Source organism: Dendropsophus ebraccatus, chromosome 2 (genome assembly GCF_027789765.1).
Source record: "Dendropsophus ebraccatus isolate aDenEbr1 chromosome 2, aDenEbr1.pat, whole genome shotgun sequence".
NCBI classification, from domain to species: Eukaryota; Metazoa; Chordata; class Amphibia; order Anura; family Hylidae; genus Dendropsophus; species Dendropsophus ebraccatus.
This window is the reverse complement of record NC_091455.1, coordinates 197,347,105-197,373,696: the sequence shown is the minus strand read 5'-3', so window position 1 is coordinate 197,373,696 and position 26,592 is coordinate 197,347,105. Positions and strand designations below refer to the sequence as shown.

The 26,592-nt window shown below is 42.6% G+C and overlaps 1 protein-coding gene across 1 annotated transcript in view; it reads right to left on the bottom strand.

Moving 5' to 3' along the window:
* The window catches only part of MALRD1 (MAM and LDL receptor class A domain containing 1), a 288,505-nt gene that overhangs the window by 231,205 nt on the left and 30,708 nt on the right, over positions 1 to 26,592 (bottom strand). Inside the window, exons 5-6 of the mRNA XM_069959034.1 lie at positions 17,413 to 17,506; positions 10,550 to 10,681 (exon numbers count right to left, since the gene is read on the bottom strand). Of these exons, the coding sequence (XP_069815135.1) occupies positions 10,550 to 10,681; positions 17,413 to 17,506 (226 nt within the window). The remainder of the gene's footprint in view (positions 1 to 10,549; positions 10,682 to 17,412; positions 17,507 to 26,592) is intronic.

Genomic DNA, 26,592 nt, shown 5'->3' with positions numbered 1-26,592 from the left:
CTGATATTAGTTCTGTGAGGTACACAGGGAGATGCTGTCAGTATATACAGTGAGTTCACCTACTAATACTGTATACTAAACTATTTTATTATAAAGTGACCAACCCCTTTAATTTTATCCTGGACTCTGTGCCTTTATCCACTGCACCACTACGCTACAGGGAACCCCATAGACTACCCTTTAATAAGCATATGTTGGGACCTAGGAAGGGTTAGGAATAGGTTAAAAAGCAAATAAATTGCCTAGTAAAGAAAAGTGATGATCTCTGGAGTCCATTGTGACATTTTACTTTACTGTATTGTAAATCCTTTTTAATTGTTATTATAAAGAAGAGCTTAACATTTTAGAGAAACAAACATCGCGGTTGGGTTGTCGCCCTCCTCCTCCTCCTCCCCTCAACCACAGGATCCAGGATTTCATGGATAATAAATATTGCTCCACAATTTGGCTTCATCTGCTCCATCACAGGACGGCCTCTATAATTATATCTTGTATGTTAAAGGTCTATTCAGAAACCATAAACCATAAGAGGAGACAATGACTTGTTGATGTTTCCCAAGCGTTCAGAATGTAAATGATAGCTTTAATTATTCCTTCTGCCAAGTCGTAATTAAGCACATCATTCCCTATAGATAAGGGGGGCTCTGAATCTCACTCCCATGTTTGGGGAAAGCCTGGAGATTATGTCATAAAGCAGTGGTTTTACTTTTGCCTATGTAGCCGGCCAAAATAGTCTGCAATATCATCTTGGTTTCTTTTTTGTCCATAAGCCTTTACTGCCGTGTAAAAGGTACCACCTAGTGCATACTTTATCAAGCATAGTGCTTGATCGAGCATCGGGGTGCTCAGCGATGCTCAACCAGACACCTCAGTCCTGGGATCCCAGTGTGCGGCATCTTCTCCTTCATCTGAAATCAGCCAATCAGCAGATGAGGTGGGACACCGCTGCAGCTGCTGATTGGCTAAGTGGAAACTGCAGGAGTCTCCACCCAGCCAGTCAGCAGCTATAAGGGTCCATTTACACAGAAAGATTATCTGCCAAAGATTTGAAGACAAAGCCAGGCATGGATTTGAAAAGAAGAGAAATCTCACGCTTTTCTTTATGATCTGATCTCTGTTTATAGTCTGTTCTTGGCTTTGGCTTCAAATCTTTGGCAGATAATCTGTCAGATAATATTTCTGTGTAAATGGACCCTTTCGTGTCCGACCTCAGACCCTTTCGTGTCTGATTGCAGAAGAAGGAGCTTTTGATAGAAGACTCTGATGGGAGCCCAAGATGGTAAGAATAACCCCCCCCCACCCACCCCAAACAAAGCACTGGCCACTAGGGGGTCTAAAGGAGAGGTTCAGCAAAAATTTTTATTAAATTAAAGTATTAAAGTTATACAAATTACCAATATACACTTATTACGGGAAATGCTTATGAAGTGCTTTTTTCCCTGCACTTACTACTGCATCAAGGCTTCACTTCCTGGATAACATGGTGATGTCACTTCCTGGATAACATGGTGATGTCACTTCCTGGATAACATGGTGATGTCACTTCCTGGATAACATGGTGATGTCACTTCCTGGATAACATGGTGATATCACAACCCGACTCCCAGAGCTGTGCGGGCTGTGGCTGCTGGAGAGGATGATGGCAGGGGGACACTGAGGGACACAGGGCACTGGAGGGACACTGAGCATCCCTCTGCCATCATCCTCTACAGCAGCCACAGCCCGCACAGCTCTGGGAGTCGGGGCGTGACATCACCATTTTATCCAGGAAGTGACATCGCCATTTTATCCAGGAAGTGACATCACCATTTTATCCAGGAAGTGAAGCCTTGATGCAGTAGTAAGTGCAGGGAAAAAAGCTCTTTATGTGCATTTCCTGTAATAAGTGTATATTGGTGATTTGTATAACTTTTGGGGAGCAATACAATACTTTAATAAAAGTTTTCGACTGACTTCTCCTTTAAATACGGATGCCAGACAGTCTGGGGGACAAACTAACTTTCTGAGGTTTTCAGGTGAATCAGATACCCTCCACTTCTGCATATTAAATGCATATTAAATGCTCGAGTCTCTCATTGACTTTAATGTGGTTCGTTACTCATGTCAAGCAGTCGAGCATTGAAAAATGAGCACTCAGGCATTTTATTGCTTGTTCAACCCTAGTACCAAGCTCCATCACATTCTGTATGGTTGTTGCATTTCCCATAAAAATTCATGTTGAAGAGTCATATGGATGCCCAATATATTGCATGTAGTTGCATTGCACTGTTTAATATTGTATTGCACTTGTTGCGCCCCATGGTGTCCAGCCATTGCCTAGCATTTTCAGTAGGAGCTGACAAGCTGTTGTCTGGGTGGTGTCTCATTTTGTATGTTAGCTGATGACACCATGTTGTGCCGCCATATTTGTAGCCAGAATTAGATGCAACTTTTAAGAGTTTGTATTTTGGTTCCTTCCATGTCAATTTGTGCAGCAAGTTCATGAGAGACCTGCTGAGAGACCGAGTGGAGGTCTGGGATTAGACAGCCACCAAGTTAGATGTCGAGAAAGAGTGACTAAAGGCTTAGGTGGTGAGGACTAGAGTTGATCGAACCTCGGGAAATCCTAGGTTCAATCGAACTCGAACATGCACAAACCTGCCGCATTTGATTGCTGATGCCTTCCCGGTCCGTGGGGAAGGAGAAGACTGCCCGGGTACCGCCTGGAATTCCGGGAATTCCTAGGTAATAGGCTGAATCCCGGAATTTCTGGGCGGTACTCTGGCACTCTCCTCCTTCTCTACGGATCGGGAAGGCATCAGCAATCAAATGCGGCAGGTTCGTGAATGTTCGAGTTCGATCGAACTTAGGATTTCCCGAGGTTCGATCAACTTTAGTGAGGACCATGAGTGACTACTATGGGGTAATGGTGATACTTCGACACAATGGTGATGTTATACACCATCTTAGCTCTGAAGTAGACCTAACACAGTGTTTTGCTTGGATTTTTCTCTAACAATTGGTACTTCTACAATGACATGCTATTTTTTGAGTAGAATGTGGTGTTCACAGCTAGAGACAAAATTTTAGAAGCCTAACAAAATCTCCTATTCTTTTTATGCATTGTGCTCCTCCTCAAGGTGCCTTGACTACAACAATATACAAGAGAGTTGTTTTATAGTTTGGTCTTATGGTATATATAAGATGAACTATGTCACATCCCTCCATACTACCCTAAAGTTATAATAACTTCATATATATCCAGCAGTTCTCAGGAGCCGAGTGCCGCCGCTCCATAGTCCCAAAGGTATAGCAGCACTTGTTATCGATGTGACAGGGTTGCATCTCTAGACCCAGAGGCTGGATGTGAATTGCCGGTCTCTCCTATCTATGCGCTTTAGGCTATGCCAGCTCTTTCGTCTCACTTTACACTACAATGACATTCTCTACAGCTTGAGCCTTGCTTCTCTGCTCTGCACCTAGACATCGATGGCTCAAATGCACTGCCAGAAATAGAGGAATTCTACATCAAATCACATATGAGGAGTCGCCTATGTCTAGGAACCAACATTCTGTTATCTATGTTGTAAACAGGTCCAGTGTGGCCAATTTACATTTTGTACATTTACATCTTGTACTTTAAAATGGAAATATATTTTAAGTTGAAGCTTACGAATACATCTACCCTCCTTATTTCCAGATTCTGCCAGAATCTGTGGACTCAGGAAGCAGGAGGCGGACTTTGGAGCGGGACTCGGAAGCAGATGAGTGGATTTTGCCCTGCTGTGGTGAGAGGTAGCAGGGCACTCGTCCAGGATGGTTAGGAGCTACAGTATGCCTATTTTCCGTCAACGTGTTGTGCCTGACATAACCTAGTGCTGGAGACGCTTGTATTGTCCCAGCACAGATGTGCCGCTAAGTTTTATACACCTGGGTAAAGTAACTCTCTCAGGTTCACACAGAAGGGGATGAAGGAGAGTGTCTTGTGTGTTTTTCCCCACTAGATGTCGCTGTATTTATTATCTGTGTACTATGCCATGCACAGCTGAAGGAGTAATGGGTTAAACTGTTTTCTTTTATCTGCTATGTTTCCTCCTATCACAGGTACAGACTCATTTTCCTCACTTTTCTGCCTATCCTATCTTTTCTCTCTTACCCACACACAGCCCCACCAATCACACACTAGCTAAGTATTCCCTATAAAAAGGAGCTAGTTCCTGGTGGGAGGGTTTTCTAATTGAGTCAGTGGTGAGAACCAGACCGGGATAGCACAGTTCCTGCACAGTGAAGCCAGGACAGGACAGGACACTTGTAAGGGACCAAGAGACTTATTCTTTTATGTTGGAGAATACATCTAGCATGCAGTGCTAGAAACCTTAAGAGGGTGTGATGTCCTCTAAGGAAAACCTTGTCCAAGCCAGAGATACCTTTTACAAGACACAGGGCAGTCACCTAGAGTTAGGTACTGACCCCAGTAGGACAAATAGCGTTAAGAAAGCTGACATATCCTACTGCAACGTACAGCTGTTCTGAGAAGTCTCGAAAAAGTCTGGTCAGCCCAGCGCCGGGTCCCAGGACGGGAAGCCGACACTGTAGGGCAAAATTGAATCTATACATAAGTACGAGTATCTTCTTCTGCTTCTGTTTTCCACTAAGCTATCCCAGCAGAGTGCATTGCTACATTGGACAGGGCCCTCAAGACCTTCCTCTACCCTCCTATTACAACTTTTACTACTACCTCTTGCCTGTACCTCCAGCAAACTAAGTGTACCTAACTTGTATTGCACTGAAGTTCTTACCAGTAAACCAAGTTAACTCTGTTAAGCTATTGGTCTATTTTGTCGCACATATACCTACGCAGTGCCCATTTGTCTGAGGGTGGGTTCCAATACCACTGCTGGCCACTGAGTCAAGTGCCCAAGTGACCCTGCACCCATGCAGCTGCCACAACATCACGCAGCTACCCCGGCATACGGCACACTGACTGTAACTAGGGCTTATTTTTGGAGTTGGGCTTATATTTAAAATCTATTTCAAAAATTCTATTTAGGTCTTATTTTCAGGATAGGGCTTATTTTTTGAGAAACAGGATAACACCTTGAATGCACTAGAGTCTCTCAGTAAAAGCATAGTAATAACAAAAAAAGACAAAAAGGTCCGATCATATGTGGTGTACTACCACAGGTGTTACAGTTAGATACACCACTTGCAAAAGTCTGTACTTATTGTACTATTGTGGTGATAAAGGCAGTACTAAGTTTCACCACTAGATGTCGCTGTATTATGTATGTGTATTTGGAAGCCGCACAGTTGAAGGATGTAAAGGGTTATTGTTTCTTTGTGTGTGACCTGAATCTGTGGACCAGTAGGAGTCTTGTTTTCTTCTGTCCTATCACCTCTCTCCTTATTTCTTCTGTTGCACTCTTCACCCACTCTAAGCACACCTTACATGCTGGGAGATAGGAAGTCACATGGGTGCAGTCAAGCTGGGCCCTGGCTCCTGCCAGGTCCCCTGTCAGGTACAGTAGAACCAGTCCAGAGAGACTTTTGTAGCTAGACTCTGCAGAGACAGGATGCAACCTGCAGCTTCTCTTTAATGTATCCTCCACAGCACTATGTCCTGTCAAACACCTCTTAGGACAGGACAAGCCAGAGACAACCTCAACCCTGGAACTGATCTAGATAGAGCAAAGTTGCAGTAAGCCTAGGAACTCTATCTCACAGCATGGGTGTCAGCAGAGAACCCTCAGCATTCCGCTCATCCCAGGTAACAAGGTCTGGGACCTGTGTGACCCTTTAGGAAGGTTCAGCCGAGTCTAGTGGTCATAAGGTGGTGTGAAAACTAACTCAAAGTCAATACACAGGCACAGGTCTTCTTCTTCTAAGTATTCTACCTCATCCTCCAAAATCCCGGCAGAGCACAGTACTACATGCGTTGAGACTCTCAGGGCATTCTCCTCTCTGCTACTCTGTTTCTTCGTACTACTCAGCACTACTCAGTCAACACGTCTAAATCCTACATTGCACTTCTACTACAAACAGATTGCTGTGTTGTCCAGTATTTATTCAGAACTATTGTCAAGTGTGTGTGATCCAGTGCTTTATCCAGAGAAACCTCATACCATTGACTCTGTATTACCTGCTGCACATTTGTAATTAGTAAACCAGCCTTCTTTACGTGAAAGAGACTCTGTGATTTTTCCGCTATCCACTGACAGAGCACACACCGCAGCCTTGGAACACTTCCCCTTTCTGTGGGTGGGGGTTCCTATAATCCGGGAGGGTCATTACACCACTCTGGCCATCCATGAACACTCTAACCCAAGAGTGGCCATCATACCTGTGTGCCCACCAGGCACTGGTTTCACGAGACAACACTCCAAGGTCCGGCTGTATCTCGGCCAACCACCTCTGGCTTGGAGTCACACCTGACCACCTAGCAAGTGACCGGCCGATTCTCCGATATAACATCATCACCGAGGGGGATACACCACACATACATTGTGATGCCTTCTATTTACATTTCAGATCCTTTATAAGTCTTCGGAGTTTGCATTGGGGATAAGGGATTACCCTTTCCATGTTACAGTAGCCTAAGAAATGCCTGGGAACACAAACTCCCCCACTCTCGGCAGCCAGACCTTTGTGTTCTGCTTAATGCAACGATTCCAGTTCTGGAAATGTCAAAGATCAATCTTCAGCCTTTTCTCTCTGAATTCTGACATTTATGGGGAGATTATACCTCTCTTTCTCTGGTGCACGGGTCCCGGCTGTAATGGGAAATTACATACTATGCTAATAGAAATAACCTTTAGCTGATGGAGGATAAAAAAAAGTTGCATCCTAGGCTGAAATGTTGAATGAAATGACCGCCGGGACACAGTCCATTATATAGGCTAAAGCTTTGTGACCCATCTTGTCAGTGTGATAATCAATAGTGCATCTGGTAGGACCGGTGGACGGGGCAGATTAAGCACAACCCAGCTGGCACTATTTATAACAATGAGTATAAAGGTCTCCGGCCGTATGACGTCTGGAAGTCCCTCAGCCGCGACTTCTTTGAGATACAACTCCTGCAAGAAGCTCTACCTTCTAGTAAGAATGATGGCTTCATTGATTCCCAGTCATTGTACATAAGACTAGATATATTAACCTTAATTCCCTGGCTGAGGAGAGGAGAGACTGTATTACATATCACTAACCAACTACTGCAAATCATATGTCCAGTTATTAAAGGTGCGTCATATGAGACATATCTGATCTCCTGCAGCCTGGGCGATCTAAGAGCTATAGAGCTCTTTGCTTTTGCAATCTGAGACCTAAAGCTTTGGCTGTCCAGGTGCATGATGGGAATTGTAGTTTTTCAACAGCTGGAGGGCCAAAGGTTCCCCATTCCTGCGTTACATTGAAAGCCTATGGAATTTATTTTAATGGCCGCTATATAGTGTAATGCATCATTCCTCCTCTGTAGGGAAGTTGAATGGTTAAAGGGGTACTCTGGCCGGGGGTATTTTTCAGTTATAGCCAAGGAGGGGGTGGTAATGGATGGCGGAGGTCACTTACCTACCCGTTCCAGCGCTGGGTCCCGTATCGCGCCGTCCGATACACCAGTCCTGCCTCCTGGTGTGAGCTGCCGCATGAGACATGACGTCGCAAGGCAGCTCAGCCATTCAGCGGCCGAGGCAGGGCACATCTCATGCGGCAGCTCACAGCAGGAAGCGGGACGGGTGTACCAGGCGGCGTGATCTGCAACACGGTGCTGGAACCGGGGAGGTAAGTAACCTCCGCTGTCCATAACTACCTCCTCCTCGGCCATAGCTAAAAAATACCCCCGGGCCGGAGTACCCCTTTAATACAAGGTTGGTTCTCATATATCATTTGATGGCTGAAGCTAAATAAGTCCTATGCTTAAGGGTCCTTTTAGATGGAGCAATCTGCGGCAAACCGAGTTCACAAACAAGCACTGATCCACAAGATTGCAGTGCCTTTACACTGCACCATTAATCAAGTAGCTGGGCCACACTAATGATCCCTGATCATTTGTGCGGCCATTTTCATAAATTACTAACGGCCGCACATGCCAAGTTTACACAGGGAAATGTGCAGCCAATGAACAATGATTTATAGGGTTGCACAAAAGATGAGATCAGCCGACAAGCAGGTGTTTCCCCACTCCTCGGCTGATCACTGAAACTCTTACATGTTTCTAGGCCTTTAGGCCTATTTCACACATCATTATAATATTGGTACCCATTTCAATGGACTTTTTACACATCCGTAATTGCTACACATACATAAAAAGATCATGATCCATGTCGCAAATAATACTGGCGAGCCCATTATACAGCCTGAGGCTATGTTCACATTACGTGAGTTTCCGGCCGTAGCGCGTTCCGTGAATAAGCGGCCGGAGATTCACGTAGTTTGCATACAATGGAAAGTATACGATCTACGGCTGCACAGTTCACACTACGTAAGAACTTACTCCCGGATCGTATGTGCTGTAAATGCTGTAACTTACGCCCGTAGCGTAACATGCGGTCCCATACAGAGTGGTGATTTATTTATTTTTGCACTTTGATTTGCCGATCCAAAAGGTTCTGTGGGGTGTCCGGGGCTAGCCGAAGATATCCAAGTAAAAGACCGCTGTCAGATCGCTACATACGGCGCTCGGGAAGCGTAAGTAGACTACAGGCGTAAGTTTGCGGACCGTACAGAGCCGGCCGCAACTTACGTAAATCCCCGGCCGGAGTTTCACACGTATGTGTCCGGCCGCGTAAAATATGCGGCCGGACATATACGTAGTGTGAACATAGCCTGAATTTGCAACAAGGAAAATCTATACCTATAACTAGATGCTTTTAAAGGAGTTTAAAGGGGTATCTTGCTCCCACTTTGATGCCACTTAGTCCATAGTGCTCTTCTTCTTCTCCTTCTTCTTGCTTCCTGTGATATCCCATTTGTGCAGGAACTGCCCGTTCAGCCAATCACGTACAACGTAAAAAGGATCATTCATAACAGTAATTGGTAAATGCAATAATCTCAGAATCTTTTGCTACGAAATCGCTAGTTATCGCTAGCAAACGATCGTTATAGCGATTCTTTAAATGATAAATGCTATGTGTAATACGGGCTTTAGAGCCCTATTAAATGGGCCGATTATTGTGCAGAAAATCGTATTTAAACAAATTGACCGTATCGTATTTTATCGAATTTAAACGAATCGAATTTATCAAATTTAATCGTTCCGTGTAATTGCAGGTAACGATCGAAAAATCGTTTGCGTGTCGTTGATCGGTCATTTAGATCTGACCATAAAATTATTGTTAATCGTTCGCTGTAATTCCAAATCATTCCTTCTTTTGCTGGGATCAGATGGAGTACACGATCGCAGTAACGATTGTTGTAACGATCGTAACTTATGCCGCGTTTACACGAAGCGATAATTAGCCCAATCGATCGTTTAACGATTTTGAAGCAACGATTTGGTTTTTATAACGATCAACGTTTAGACGAATAAATCGTTAGAACAATCGTTAGAAAATTCGTAAGAAAAATCGTTTTTAAGATCGCTTAAGCCCACCTTTCACATAGGGTGAATCTTTGAAAGACTGTTTACACGAAGCGAACGACGAACGATGATTTGAGAACATGTAGAAAGATCAATTTGAACGATTTCTCACTCGTCGCTTGATCGATCGCTGTGTTTACACGGAACAATTCTCGCTCAAATTCGAAAATTTTGAAAATTCGAATGATAATCGTTATGTGTAAATGCAGCATAACACGGATCGATTATCGTTTAAATGTGATATCGTTATCGTGAATTGGAACGATAATCGCTCCGTGTAAAAGGATGTGTAAACACAGCAAAAGATCAAGTGATGAGCAAGAAATCGTTCCTCTTGGTCTTTCAATCATCGTTGGTCGTTTACTGAAAATTCTCAGCACGCTTCGTGTAAACAGTCTTTCACATATTCATGTGATGTGTGACATGGGCTTAAGCGATCTTAAAACAATCGCAATAACGATTTTTTTAAACAATTTATCTTTTCGTCTAAACGCTGATCGATATAAAAATAAAATCGTGGCCTCAAAATCTTTAAACGATTTATTGGCCGAATTAAAGGACTATTACCCATTGCCATACCTGCAAGTTTTAATTGTGAAACATGGCAGCCGCTTATTTCCCTTATACATATCCTGCTGTATCAACAACTCTCCCCCCTCAGTAAACATAAACAATCAGCACAGACGTAAAGTAAATTAAACATAATAGAACACAGCAGAAAGGAAAATTACAATAAGATCTAGTACAGTTCTCGGCAGTAACTTTTCCGCGTCGCCCGGAGCAGCTGCAGGTGTTATGCTAATATAATTAGACTTTTTTACATGTTCCTATTAGGCAATTAATTCCACATTCTAAAGTGCATTCTTTTTTTTTTTTCTGGAGAATTATACGAATAGATAAATCCCACATTTCTTGCTTAATAAAACAATTATTTCCAAGCGTCCTGATTGCCTTATGTAAATGGGCTTATGTCTTTTTTTTTGTGACTTTAGAAATTACCTCCATAGTTTTGTATAGACATAAAGTTTGGCGTGTTCTCTTCACTCGTATGTCTCCAGGGAATGTGTCCAAGGGATGCCTCCGAGCTCCATGTGCAAGTGTCCGCGCTGAACTCACAGGACAGGATGGTTTCTGGGAAAATATAAGCGATGGCTTTATTATAGCAGCTAATCGATCAATATGGTACTTACAGGTAAGGGACTATATTATGGTTGCACAGATCCAACACAGAGCCTGAGAACACAGTACTATAAAGCTTTTCCCTGCATAATGTCTATAGATATTTGTCCTGTTCATTATATTTATTTAGTTCACTTATCTTTTAGTTTCCATTATGTATATAGATCCCCTATCCTAGACACCTAAACAAATGGAGAATATTAAAATTGTTCCATGACTATAATATTGACTTTGTTTAACAAAGAGTTTCCTCGGCACTAACGCTACTCGACCCAATCCATAAGTGTGAACACTGGTCTTTGGAGTGCGCTACAGATGATGCTCTACTCAATATTGCATTTCCAATGGAAAATAGTGCCATGCCTGCTTACTACAATTACTCTATAATATTGACTCTCTATCCTTAGAATAAGCCATCAATATGTGAGTGATGGTGGCCTAACTTTATGAGACCATGTTGCAGTACTAGAAACAGCCACTACTCATTGTACAGCGTTGCAGGCACTGTGCCTAGTAAACAATCTCTAGAGCACTGCAGACATTATGCCTGGTAAACAATCTCTAGAACACTTCAGTCACCATTCCTGGTAAACAATCTCTAGAGCACTGCAGGCACCATGCCTGGTAAAGAATCTCTAGAGCACTGCAGGCACCATTCCTGGTAAACAATCTCTAGAGCACTGCAGGCACTATGCCTGGTAAACATCCTCTGGAGCACTGAAGGCACCGTGCCTGGTAAACAATCCCTAGAACACAGTAGGCCCTTTAGTTGATGGTGAGTCCTGAAAACCCTTTTTTCCCATTCATGTGGCTGTGTTTACCACAGTACAAAAATGCTGGTGTGTTCTTGATTAGTGTTGAATAGAATTGTTGAACCGTTTGGGGTAGGCAGTGTTCTCCAAACTCAAACTTTCGGCAATTGACTACCAGTGGTTGGAGAAGTTTGATACAACCCTAGGGCTGCCAGGAAAACAGGGATACAACCTTTGGCCTATGGCTGTATCCATGTTCTCCAGGACTCCCTAGGGCTGCATCCAAATTCTTCAGCCAGCATTTGGGTTTGGAGAACGTTGCCAAAGCAAATAGTTTGACAGTTCCGCTCAACACTACTATATACATAACCATGCAGTTATGGACAAACAGTACGGTATAGTAATATAAGATAAATCTTATGGTGAATGAGGTAACAATTTTTTTTTTGATGATTTTTTTTAAATGACTTTATTGTATAATATTGTGAGATATTGCTCTTCCATGTACAATACAAATCCATTATATAGCACAAACATAAAATAAATCAGGAGTTCATTTCATCAGAGAATATATACAGTCTGTGCCATAGCTACAATGGATTATACAAGATAAAAATACATTTGCCGATACATCCTAACAAAGTTTTGTTACTGTTCAGCTCGTGCTGGGTCGATATCGGGATACAGATTGATCATGTATCTAATGCAATTAAAGGTTCAGCCAGGCCGAGCTCCAGGGCCACATGGTTGTTAATCAAATCCTATTATCTAACATAGAAGTGATATGGCGGTGACACTAATATGAATTTATAGGCTTTGGCTTACTTAACAAGAAGAAATAGCGTCCTGTCCGTGAGAGGAACTGTCCAGAGCAGCAGCAAATCCCCACAGAAAACCTTTCCTGCTCTGGACAATTCCTGACATGGACAGAGGTGGCAGCAGAGAGCACTGTGTCAGACTGGAAAGAATACACCACTTCCTGCAGGATATACAGCAGCTGATAAGTACTGGAATACTTGCGATTTTTTAATAGAAGCATCTTACACATCTATACAACTTTCTGACACCAGTTGATTTTAAAACATTTTTGTCCCTTTGGAGTATCCCTTTAAATTAAACGTGCCATACACTATGCTTCTAGAGTCTATTGCCCCCTAATTATAGCAGATTTTACTGGATCACCCAACCCCCTTTAGCCCCAAAAAAATAAAAAATAATAATAATAATTAAAAAAAAACTCTAAATAGATCCCATCCTTATTGGGCAAAGGGTCATTCTAATCTGTGGATACCCAGTATGGATGGACAATACGTGTAAACTCATTTATTGTATGATTTTATCTTATCTGTCAGTAATGTGTAGATATTGTAAAGTGTAATGGAGGTTATTGACATGTCCCTGATCAGACAGAAGCAAAGATAAATATAATTGTAGCTTATCAGGATCTCAGGAGAAACCTTTCAAACCCAATAAACTTAAAGTGTCACTGTCGTTTAGAAAAACTTTTGACATGTCATAGAGACGTCACAGGGACATGTAAAAAGTTTTGATTGGTCTGGGTCTGAACGTTCAGACCGAGATCGTATCACATGATGTCTAAGGAGCCTGACATTTTACGGACACAGAATGGGGCAACAATACGGTCCACTCCCGGCTCGTTCTCCTGGTCTGTATGGGTCTGAACACTCAGACCCGGACCAATCAAAACTTTTGACGTGTCTCTATGGTATGTCAAATGTTTTTCCAAATGGTAAGTACACTTTAACTTAGGCTGGGTTCACACTACGTATATTTCAGTCAGTATTGTGGTCCTCATATTGCAACCAAAACCAGGAGTGTATTAAAAACACAGAAAGGATCTGTTCACACAATGTTGAAATTGAGTGGATGGCCGCCATATAACTGAAAATAACGGCCATTATTTCAATATAACAGCCGTTGTTTTAAAATAACAGCAAATATTTGCCATTAAATGGCGGCCATCCACTCAATTTCAACATTGTGTGAACAGAACCTTTCTGTGTTTTTAATCCACTCCTGGTTTTGGTTGCAATATGAGGACCACAATACTGACTGAAATATACGTAGTGTGAACCCAGCCTTATAAAGAACTTTAAAGTGACTCTGTGCACACAATCTGTCCCGTGAAAACCGCTTGTACCCTCAGATAGCTGCCTTTAATCCATGCTTTGTCCTGGGGTCCGTTCGGCAGGTGATGCAGTTATTGTCCTAAAAAAGAACTTTTAAACTTGCAGCCATGTGTCAAACTGGCGTGGCCTAGAGCATCTGTGCACTAGGCTGGCACACCCTCTCTGTCCCTCCTCCCCACCCTCTTCATCATCAGGAATGCTCCAGCCAGATATTCTCCTATTCCTCACTTGTCTGAACACTGCACAGGTGCCTTAACAATCCAGCCCATGTGCTGTGCTCACACAGGTGATGAATAGTAGAAAAACTGCCTGGAGCATTCCTAATGATGAAGAGGGCGGGGAGGGACAGAGAGGGTGTGCCAGCCTAAGGCATACACAATCTAGGCCACGCCCGTAGGACACGGGGCTGCAAGTTTCAAAGTGGTTTTTCAGGACAATAACTGCATCACCTGCCGAATGGACCCCAGGACAGATCTTGTATTAAAAGCAGCTATCCGAAGGTACAAGTGGTTTGGGGGGGCCAGATTGTGGGTACAGAGTCACTTTAAGTTGAATAGCGTTTGTTTTTTTATATTTTCTTTATTGAGGGATTAGTAATACTAAATAGTGATTTGTACAGAAAATAAGGGAATATTCACTGCTAAAAGTGACTCTGTACCCACAATCTGACCCCCCCCCCCCCCCCCCCAAACCGCTTGTACCTTCGGATAGCTGCTTTTAAGCCAAGATCTGTCCTGGGGTCCGTTCGGCAGGGGATGCAGTTATTTTCCTAAATGCCCTAGCCCTGCACTGCCTCTGTTTTCTTCCTCCCCACACTCCTTGTCGTTAGGCATGCTCCCGGGCAGGATTTCTCCTATTCATCACTTGTCTAAACACTGCACATGGGCTTTAACAATCCAACACATGTGCAGTGTTTAGACAAGTAATGATTAGGAGAAATCCTGCCTGGGCGTTCCTAGTGATGAAGAGGGCGGGGAGGAGGAAAGGAGAGGTGGTGCAGGCCTAGGGCACAGACAATTTGACACAGCGCTGCAAGTTTAAAAGTATTTTTTTTTAGGACAATAACTGCATCACCGAACAGACCTCCAGATCTCCAGATTGGCCCCATCTCCTTTGTTTTGAATACGGCCACGGGTGACCCGCGGTTCTATTCATTCTCTATGGAGCCTCCGAGAAGAGCCGTGTGTTGTACTTGGCTTTCTCCTGAGGCTATTTTCTTTCTGGTCGGAGCTGTACTCGGCTCCTCTTGGCAGCTCCATAGCGCCTTAGGTCACATGCCAACCCGCTGATCTGGAGACCACTGGGGACCACCAATACTTATCAGCTGCTATATGTCCTGCAGGAAGTGGTGTACTCTTTCCATGACATGAACTGTACAGACAAAAGTAAATCCCCATAGAAAACCTCTCCTGCTCCGGACAGTTCCTGACATGGACAGAGGTGGCAGCAGAGAGCACTGTGTCAGATTGGAAAGAATACACCACTTCCTGCAGGACATACAGCAGCTGATAAGTATGAGAAGACTGGAGATTTTAAACAGAAATGATTTGAAAATCTATAACTTTCTGGCACCAGTTAGTATGAAAAAATAAATAAATATAAATTTCTGAACTACCCCATTAGGTTTCTTCCAAATATCACTGGCAAAATAAAGACACTATCCGATCAGTTTATTGCCAATTTACCATTGTAAATAAGAGTTGTCCAAAGCAGAAAACCCTTAAAGGAATTGTCCAGTAAAAAATCTTTTTCTTTCAAATCAACTGGTGTCAGAAAGTGCTCTCTGCTGACATCTCTGGCCGAGACAGGAACTGTCCAGAGCAGGAGAGGTTTTCTATGGGGATTCATAGAAAACCAAGACAACGTTCCTGTCTCCGCCAGAGATGTCAGCAGAGAGCACTGTGTCAGACTGAAAATAAAACATTTCCCGCATGACATACAGCAGTTAATAAGTATGGGAAGACGAGATTTTTTTTAATAGAAGTAAATTACAAATCTATATAACTTGATTTGAAAGAAAAAGATTTTCGCTGGAGTACCCCTTTAATAATTTTGGGAGTGTCACTTTAAGTAACTCCATAAAAAGCCAATGCCGAACCCTTTCTACCATTCAATATCAGAGAGTGTTTCTCTGTCTAACGTTTCACTAATATAATGCTCATAATGTCATTGGAAAGGCTTTTTCGTTCTCCGTATGACGTTCTCTGGGAGTGAAGGACGTTAGCTGAGTTTCGGGTTTTTGCAGTAACAAATGTAGCAATTGCTGAAAATAAAATCTATTGATAAATTATTCAGAGCTGATAGTTCTGGGCAGCCGACTCCGCGCCACAGATCAGTGTTTCCTGTGATCGCCAGCACAGGGGAAATTTATTTGTGGCTGGAAAAGAACATAAGGAAAGTCTGAAAACAATTTATCTTCTTTCCTCTGCTAAAACAACAACCTGTCTTCACGTATAAGAAGCTGCAATTAATTCTATGTAAGAAGGGCGAGTAATAGCAGGAAAAGGTTACAGAAATATTTAAAAGACCTTTCCAGCAAGGACGTATATACAGTATATAGAGGGTGTAGCCGTGTGATTTCTATGAGAACCCTAGATAGGGAATGGTAGCATATTGGTAGCATGGTGGCTCCATGTTTAACCTTATGGGGGGGATTTATGAAGAACGGCGTACTCGTACACAGGACTTAAATTAGGCCCCGCCCCTTTTGGGCGACCAGATTAACTAAAAGGCGCACACCTCTTAGTGGATCCAGCCAGCCTGGCATCCAAATCTGCGCTCGGCATACCAAACCTACACCTGCTTCCAGCAGGTGTGGATTTAAATCATGATTTACGCCTGTGGCTTAGGATGAGGCCACACCCCCTACCCACCTTGTCACGCCCCCTGCCCACCCATTGGGCAAGCGGGGAATACGGCAGGCGTACGCCAGGGAGAAGGGGCGAATCTGGGCCTTCTCCCTGGCGTTGGTCTCGGACTGAGAATTCAAAAATGTCCCTCTATGACTTTGCAGCCTTGGGGCCCTGGGTTTAAATCCCATGAAGAGCAACATCTTTTTTCTCCATGTTTGCATGGGTTCAGTGTCAGTGAAGTTTATCGCAGCCGGTACTACAGTACTATTCTATTAAATTGGGATGCAGGCGTGCACCCGCTCCCTAATTCACCATTGAACACAATGTACAGTGCGTCCGGAGCCGCACTCTACATTGTGTGACATGTCAGACACCGGCCAGGATCCAGATCACGCCTGGAGTGTATACTATGGGGGAGATTTATCAAACATGGTGTAAAGTGAAACTGTCTCAGTTGCCCCTAGCAGCCAATCAGATTCCACCTTTCATTCCTCACAGACTCTTTGAAAAATCAAAAGTGGAATCTGATTGGTTTCTAGGGGCAACTGAGAAAGTTTCCCTTTACACCACGTTTGATAAATCTCCCCCTATGTGTATACACTCCGGTCGGGATTACCGCTGACTGCAGTACAACGTAAGTTTTGTATTAATCACAGCCGTTGTTGCCGATTTGTGATTAATACAAAATCTATGTTGTGTGAACATAGCCATAGGTAGAAGCCATGTTTTTTAGGGCTGCATCCAACTTCTTTAGCCACCGGTAATCAAACGCTGCACGCTCGGGTTTGGATGGAGCCAAGAATGCTCGAGGTTCGCTCTTCTCTACTGGGAACGTCTCTTTGACTTTTTGCAGAATAGACTAAAAGCATCTTTCTACATTCTGGAAGAACAGACATCAGATCGAAATCACAGAATGGGGAAATACCTACCAGTAGCGGGTCTGCAGCCTTCACTGAAGGAAATGTCATCAATGGCTATGGACTCTGATGTGTCATTACCCAATGTGACAGCTCTGATGATAACCTGGAAATACAAAATAGTATCTTAAAAATATGATTTGTAAAACATGAAAGTACAACACCTGTTTACACCTGAGTTTCTTTAAAGTAGTTGTCCAGGTTTTAAAAAGAAACATCTCCAACAGCGCCACTCTTGTCATCAGTTTGGGTGTAGGTTTTGCAGCTCAGTTTTATTAAAGCGAAAGAAGCTTAATTGTAATACTGCACACAACCTGAGGACAGGGGTGGTGCTGTGTTTTCAAGTAAGTAGCTGTGTTTTTTCCCAATCCTGGATAACCCCTTTAAAGGAGAAGTCTGGTGGAAATTTTTAATAAAGTTTTGTATTGCCCCCCAAAAGTTATACAAATCACCAATATAGACTTATTATGTGAAATGCTTATAAAGTGCTTTTTACCCTGCACTTACTACTGCATCAAGGCTTCACTTCCTGGATAACATGGTGATGTCACTTCCTGGATAACATGGTGATGTCACTTCCTGGATAACATGGTGATGTCACTTCCTGGATAACATGGTGATGTCACTTCCTGGATAACATGGTGATGTCACGACCCGACTCCCAGAGCTGTGTGGGTTGTGGCTGCTGGAGAGGATGATGGCAGGGGGACACTGAAGGACACAGGGCACTGGAGGGACACTGAGCATCCCCCTGCCATCATCCTATCCAGCAGCCACAGCCCGCACAGCTCTGGGAGTCGGGGCGTGACATCACCATGTTATCCAGGAAGTGACATCACCATGTTATCCAGGAAGTGACATCACCATGTTATCCAGGAAGTGACATCACCATGTTATCCAGGAAGTGACATCACCATGTTATCCAGGAAGTGACATCACCATGTTTTCCAGGAAGTGACATCACCATGTTATCCAGGAAGTGAAGCCTTGATGCAGTAGTAGGTGCAGGGAGAAAAAACACTTTATGTGCATTTCCTGTAATAAGTGTATATTGGTGATCTGTAAAACTTTTGGGGGGCAATACAATACTTTAATAAAAAATTTTGCCGGACTTCTCCTTTAAGGAAAAAATACAATTGAATTCTCTGGGAGAAAAATGCAACAAGCTACCTAAACAACATGGGCTTAGAACAAGCTGTGTTTCCAAAACAAAGTGCCAGTGACTGACCAAAAGTGAAGAAAAGTGCCACAGAAAATATGAATAATGGCCATTGTTATTTTAAGAAAAAAACATTATTTATTGGTAAATGACATCCATCCAATAAGAACAGCCATGCCATCTTATATCAGGGAAAGGCTGCGTTCAGACTACGGCATCAGCAAGGAGAACCCCATGCAGATTCCGCCGCTTGCCCCCGCCAGTGCCATAGACTCCATTCTAGGCTCAGGCTTTTGCCAAAAAAATTGATATGTCAATTCTTTGGACGGAGGGCAGAATCTGCCCAAGCACAGAATGGAGTCTATATGGAGTCTATGGCATGGGAGGAGAGTCAAGCAGGAACGTGCGGGGCCTGTGGTGGAATCCGCGGAATGTTTTCCTGCAGATTCTTCTGTGTGAACACACCCAAAGGTGGCTGTCTATTGCTAATGACAACTGCTAATGATCATGATCATTATTTGCAGCCGTGAACATTAACAGAAGGCCTCCTTTTCCTGTTATGATCTCGTAGCTGGAACATAGCCTAAAAATGCAAAAATATTTAGTAGTTTTGAATTTTAAAATACCCTCAAATAACCTTGTGTAAACATAGGGGGACATTAATCAATCCGCTGGATTTTGCTAAGATGGGCCCTCCACTCCACCGTGGGCCCAGAAATCTATACTTACTCTGGAGCCAGTGTAGATTTCTACCATGATTTACTCCTGGTACTTATTATGCCCCCCTTCCCTGCCCATCAGATGAGCGGGGCTAACACCTCAGAAAAAGGGGTGATTTTTGCAAGAACCAGGTGGTTTGCACAAAAATTTGTGCCTTTACCATGGCGTACACCAGGGACGAAGTTAATAAATCTGCCCCAAGGTCTATCAGGATACAGAACAGTGCCCATCACAGTCACAGGTTTGTGTTTCCTTCAGTCTTTTTCCAACCAAAACCAGGAGTTGAACTCACAGGACAAAATTATAATGGAAAAATTTGCACAATTTTTTGTATTTTTAACCAACTGCTGGTTTTGGTTCAAAAACTACTGACGGAAATATTATGTGTGAACATAGCCAAACAGCAGCTGTATATTATACTACATACAGCTAATATTCTCCCGGATACCAGGACATATTTATGATGCATAACGTCACTACTATCTTTTCGTTTCCAAATTCTCTATTTTTTTCTACCTTCTATAAACTCTATCATTCTCTGCTCGTGTTGAGCGCCATTCGTAAATTGGTTACAAGTCACGCTAGAAATCACTTAGACTAATACTAATGTGCATTACAGCAAATAGACGAGGTCATTATCATTCATTTTCTAAATAAACGCTCGCCTGGCAGATTTGTTAATCTTAGCTTTTTTTTTTTTTTTTTTTTCATCTAAACATTTTGAGATTTGTGAAAGGTTTATATAGCGCTGGGCACCGGCCAATCCTCCGCTGGTGTTTATGACTAAATATACACACTTCTGTCAAATAAAACACAGTGATGACATGGTGAGGCGAAATTTATGTTCCGACCAATCATCCATGCCTGCAAAACACATCTGTGATGAAATGCGGACAACCACCCAGATCCAGGCTGGGAACGCGTCAGGAACAGTGTGCCTCTCATTTGGAAAAGCAAAAAATTGGAAAATGACTTTGAGCGGTTCATTCTGTTATATCACAATGGATTATGTGGTCTTAGTATTTCAGAAAGTATGTACCCCCTCGCAGTCACCACTAAAAAAAACATTACCGAGATTAACCCCTTGCGTCAAAGTTAGGTTTAGCAATTCTTTACATTTTTCTCTTCCTATTCCCCACTTTTCTGTAGAGTTGAGAAAAGTTCGAGTACAACCGGGTTTGTCCAAACCGAAGCATGCTACATTTAATTAGTGGTGGCTGCTAAAGTTGGATGCAGCCCTAAGGAATCTGGGAAAAAATTGATATTAGCCTATGGCCTATGGCTGTATCCATTATTTTCAGGACTCTCTAGGGCTTCATCCACTCAAACACGAGTATTCAAATACTGCATGCTCTGGTTCAAGCGCGCTCAAAGTTTGCTCAACTCTAGATAGAGCCAGATAAGGACTCGTTTTTTGTGGGGTTAGTTGCATTTTTTTTTTACTAGCATCATTATGGGGTATATATAACTTATTGATTAGCTTTTATAAACTGTTTCTGGTGGAATGTGAAAAAAAAAAAATCGCCTTTGTTTTGTTTTGTTTTTTGCATACTAAAGGGGTTATCCAGGCTTAGAAAAACATGGTTGCTTTCCTCCAGAAATAGCACCACTCTTGTCCTCAGTTTGGGTGTGGGTTTGCAGCCTAGTTCCATTGAAGCAAATGGAGACTAATTGCAAAACCACACCCAAACTGGAGACAATCAGTGCACTGAGGGTGGTAGTCCCGCCCCCAGTGCACCTCAACGCCTCATTTACATATCTAATAAACTATAAAGTTCCCAAAAATGATGATCAAGGTAAGTAAATGACTCTATAGGGACATATCAGAGACAACCTTAGACCTTTATACCGTAAAGTTGTTGACTGCTGCAACAAAGTAAATGCCCTCTCTATAACAACAAGGCCAAATTAGCCAAAAGGGGTGAAGTCAGTGTTTTTGGACCCTATGGGGGAGATTTATCAAACATGATGTAAAGTGAAACTGGCTCAGTTGCTTCTAGCAACCAATCAGATTCCACCTTTCATTCCTTACAGACTGTTTGGAATCTGATTGGTTGCTAGGGGCAACTGAGCCAGTCTCACTTTACACCATGTTTGATAAATCTTCCCCTATATCTTGAATTCCTTTCTTCTTAGTCTTAGTTTGTTTAGTTTTTATTCTTCAGCCCTCCATATGAAGACAACCATAAAAATTTCCAAAGGTCAGCCCTCCCACACGACCAGCGGACACGCAGTTAATTCTTTACAGTATTAAGATTCTTTCCTCCGCTGTGTTCCGGAGTTTTCCAGAATTCCGACGTTGGAGTTGGTCACATTCCACTGTAAGTGTCAAGTTTTATAGAGTGAGTCCCTTAAGGATGTTTTATTGTTCAGTGAACTCAGCTGCGCTCCAACACCTGGCATTCTGTAATGTAAATTATTCTCAAAATGCTCTTAAGACATTTCCAAGCGCAAAGAAGTGTTCTGTTATCCTGCAGCTATTGTTAGAGGATAAATGAGCGCCAGCCGTGGTGGAGGGTTTCTCCATTGTGATTTGATTAGTTTATTTTAATTACTAGCTAAATGCCAAATACGTAAAAACATTTTTAAAAAAAAAAACACACAGACGAAATGATTGTACTCTGTGTTCTGAAGCAGAAGGTTAAATGCTACATAACAGGATGGAATATGGGAAAATCCTACATGTGTTTCATTCACGTTTCAAAAATATAAAGGATATAACTAGGGATCCACCGCTGGAACCGGGGAGGTGAGTGGACATGTTTTCCCTCAGCCACCTCCTCCCCAGTCCCAGCAAAAAAGTGCCCCCCCCCCCTGCTGGAGTACCCCTTTAAGCTCCATTCACTTTAATGGAACTGAGTTTGAAACCACACCCAATTTGGAGACAAGAGAGGGTGAAAATTGGCCATCTTTTTGTAGGGCTGGATAACCCCTTTAAATACTCAAGTTCTCATTATGCGAGTTGAGCATTTTTCAGTGCTGGAGTGCTCGATTCGATTAACAATCCCCATTGAAATCAATAGAAAAATTGAGTTTTTAGCCAGGTAAAAACCTCAGCAGGTCGCAGGGTGCCTGGTTAACCTTTTCCTTGTTTTTGTTATATTTTGTGTAACCATCGCTTCAAGAACCGAAATATAGAAACAAATTAGAATAAAATAATATAATAAGTTAAAGCAGTCGTACTTACCTACCTGTTCTCCCTCCTCACGATGCCCCCGGCGCCAACTCCAGTCCCCCGTTTAGTGATAGCCTATCATTGTGCTGTCCTGGTGGACCAAATAATGGCTGAGCAGGCTGTAACTGGGTGGTAACTGGAGCTGAAGCCAGTGGGCATTGGGAGAAGCATGGCCAGGTAAGTATGGCTGCTTTATTTACTTTTACTATTAAGGGTACCTTTACTGAAAAAACAGCAGGCAGGCGGGGGTTGGTGAGAAAATAACAAACAAGTGGACTAACCCATCCCCGTGCTACTGTACGGCTGTTCCCAGCTTCTGTTCACATCAGCCGGGGTCCTGCAGCTCCACTAGCTGCAACGTCACAACCCTGGCTGAGTGATTGCCCGCCCAGCCAATCAGTTACTAGGACGGGACACCATCGATGTCACTGACTGGCTGAGTGGGCAATTGCTTAATATTTTGGTACATTTGGTACCAGGTGGAGTATATACAGTAGCTTATGGATCCTGTATAACTCAATACTAAGAAGCCATATAGCCTTTGTGTACAAAGCTCTCAGTCCTAACAGTTACAGCACAAGAGGGTGAGGCAGAGGGTAGGGCATATGAGCTTACAATCTAAATGAAACAGTTACTACTACTATGGTGACATCCAAGAAAATTGCACGGCATAAGGCAACACTATGGGGGAGATTTATCAAACGGTGTAAAGTGAAACTGGCCCAGTTGCCCCTAGCAACCAATCAGATTCCACCTTTCATTCCTCACAGACTCTTTGGAAAATGAAAGGTGGAATCTGATTGGTTGCTAGGGGCAACTGAGCCAGTTTCACTTTACACCATGTTTGATAAATCTCCCCTTTTGTCTACACAATGGAAGCCGGTTACCTTGCAGAATACATTGGAATGACATATGTCCTTCCGGTAAACCCATCAATTTAGTCGTATCTACCGCCCACAGCTGCCGCCGTATACTAATACTCAACATACACAAGACTATTAGCACGTGAAAAGAGCAATAGATCAACAACAAGTGAAGAGACTGATAACTGCAGAGAACGTTCATCATCCGACCACCCCGGAGACCGAGGACTAATCCCAGCTCGGGTCTTGTCATTATATCACCACTATGGACTTTAGTAATAAGCCAGTTTCTATTAGCACAACCAATCTGAGTGATTTTTCAAGGCCCGAATGCCATATTGCATTTATTGTACGCTGTCATTGCCTCCTACGCGTCCAAGGTTTCCTCAAGGACCAAACGTCTAATTAGATCCTCATAAGTTGACTGTATAGCTCCATCCCACACCGACTGTAATAAACAGCATCTATCCAACTTGTATTCATCTAACTTTTGCTGGTTTTATGTTTTTTAGTATATTTTTACTCGGTCTTGTGTAAGAATAAATTTGCGGCGACGTGGAAACCATCAGCAAGCATCCTAAACTCTCTATGGCTTTTTATTTGGCCTAACTATAACAGTGTCCATTTAACCTTTACATAGATTTAAAGGGGTATTTTGGTATCTTTTTTTTTTTTTTAAATAACACTTTCCCCAAGACATATAACTCACTAATATAATGTTATCACTAATTGTACTGGTTCCAGCATGTTTGCTCAAAAAGAACAATTAAATTTCCAGTGCTGATGGTTGATGCTCATATCATTCTACACTACATTAAATTTAAACTAAAGTGTTTGTGGCGGAGCGCCCCTTCAAAAAAAAATGTTTGTATACAGCTAATATACAGACGTAGGCCACATTTACACGTTGTATGACATTGGCCGTTCTGTGACCCGGCCGTGTCAGTTAAGATCATCCCGGCTGGTACTGCATTTGAACAGCATCCGTGTGCGCCTGCATCCCAATTAACCGTTGCACACAATGAAGTGTGCGGCCGGACCATTGTGTTAACTGAAATGTCTGTACGGCCGCTATTCAATGAATAGCGGCCGCACAAAACTGACATGTCCGTTTTTCATGTAGCCGGATGAAATCCTGTTCAGAGCGTATACCATGTGTATGGGATTCCCTTAATTCACATATAACGTATCTTATGCCTAAATCACAGCTGTTATTGCAAATTGCAACAACGGCCCTATTTTATGCAAAAGATACGTTGTGTGAACATGGCCTTAAAGGGGTACTCTGGAGAAAGAAAACATTTTAAATCAACATGTGACAGAAAATTATACAGATATGTAATTTACTTCTATTTTTTTTTTTTTTATTCCTTCCAGGAAGTGGTGTATTCTTTCCAGTCTGACACAGTGCTCTCTGCTGCCACCTCTGTCCATGTCAGGAACTGTCCAGAGTAGTAGCAAACCCCCATAGAAAACCTCTCCTGCTCTGGACTGGTGTCAACTGGTATCAGAAATTTATACAGATTTGTTATTTACTTCTATTTAAAAATATGAAGTCTTCCAGTACTTATCAGCTGCTGCATGTCCTGCAGGAAATGATGTATTATTTCAAGTTTGACACACTGCTCTCCTGCCTTAGACAGTTTGTGACACGAACACAGGTGGCAGCAGAGAGCACTGTGTCAGACTGGAGAGAATACGCCACTTCCTGCAGGACATCCAGCAGCTGATAAGTACTGGAAGACTGAAGATTTTTAAATAGAAATATAATACAAATCTATATAACTTTCTGACACCAGTTGATTTCGCCAGAATACCCCTATAAATCTTAGTTTTTGACTGCATTAAAAAAACCACACATGCTACATTCTGAGGCATTTGTTACTATGTGAACTCCATTGTAATATAAAATTGTAATATATTGAGATAATTACCGAATTTTAATGAGAATAGACTTTTTCCACTGTTTCACGTCTCCTGCTCGATGGCTGAAGGTGCAGTCATTTTAACTTAGTTAAAACTAGGTCAGGAGTTAATACATGTCAGCTCTTGAAAAGATCTCGGAGACATTCTAAGTAGCGGCAAATGAAGCTTAATATTTCCTAATAGACCTCGTGTCACTTACACCCTGACAAACTTCAACAAGTAATTTCCATCTCACAGCAATACGACCTGATAGGAATCTTACCGTAATTGTGGACTGTAACCCCTAACTGGAAACGCGTTGGTGAAAAGTAATTTGTACGGTGAATAAAGTCATTGGTAAACTTTTATAGAAATCCAATACGGTCGTAAAGCTAGCGGGAAATAGTTGTAGTTAAATGGGTTGGCCACTTTATAGTAAAATTGCTCAGTGTACAGTATTAGGCCGTGTTCACACAACGCATGTTTTACATAAATCACAATTTATGCAAAACCTATGTTGCGTTTGAGCGTATGGAATTCCGGACGGAGCATAAACACATAGGGAGAGGTTTATCAAACATGGTGTAAAGTGAAACTGGCTCAGTTGCCCCTAGCAACCAATCAGATTCCACCTTTCATTTTCCAAAGAGTCTGTGAGGAATGAAAAGTGGATTCTGATTGGTTGCTAGGGGCAACTGAGCCAGATTTAAAAAAAAAAATCATCTATAGTTCATCCGTAATCCTTATTTTTTGCTGATTCGCAAAAAAAGAAAAAATGGAAAGGTGATAGTTGTCTGTAATTTTTGCGGAGATTACAGATGTAACATTAGCTTTCATAGACTTCTATGGGTGAATGTGTGGCCCATAGAAGTCTATGGCCCATACCAGAGCTTGTTAGTAATTTTTGCAGCACAAATTACAGATCCGTAAAACTATGGACAGTGTGAACAGCCCAATTGAAATCAATGGGCCCTAAATTTGTCTGTAATTGTGTTTCCGCAATTACGGACAAACTTAAGCAACATGTGAATGTAGCCATAACTCTTAATGCCCAGACCAATGGCTTCCTTGTAATAATGTATTAAAAGTCCTAAAAAAAAAAAAGCTCTGGTAGGCCGTCCTATCAATCCACTTTGCAAGCAGCAGTAGAGCCCCAGATTATAGGGAAGCCAAAACAGACAATTTTCCGGAGCCTCCACCTCTAAGAGGTCTATACCATGCAGTCCTTCCCAGACACCCCAGCAGTAAGATCTGAGAGGTGAAAAATATAAAGCTCCGAAGTCTGAACTACTAGAGATGAGTCAACCTCTAGCACGCTTGGGTTTGTCGGAACCCAAATATTCTGCAGTCGATTACCGGTGGCTGCTGAA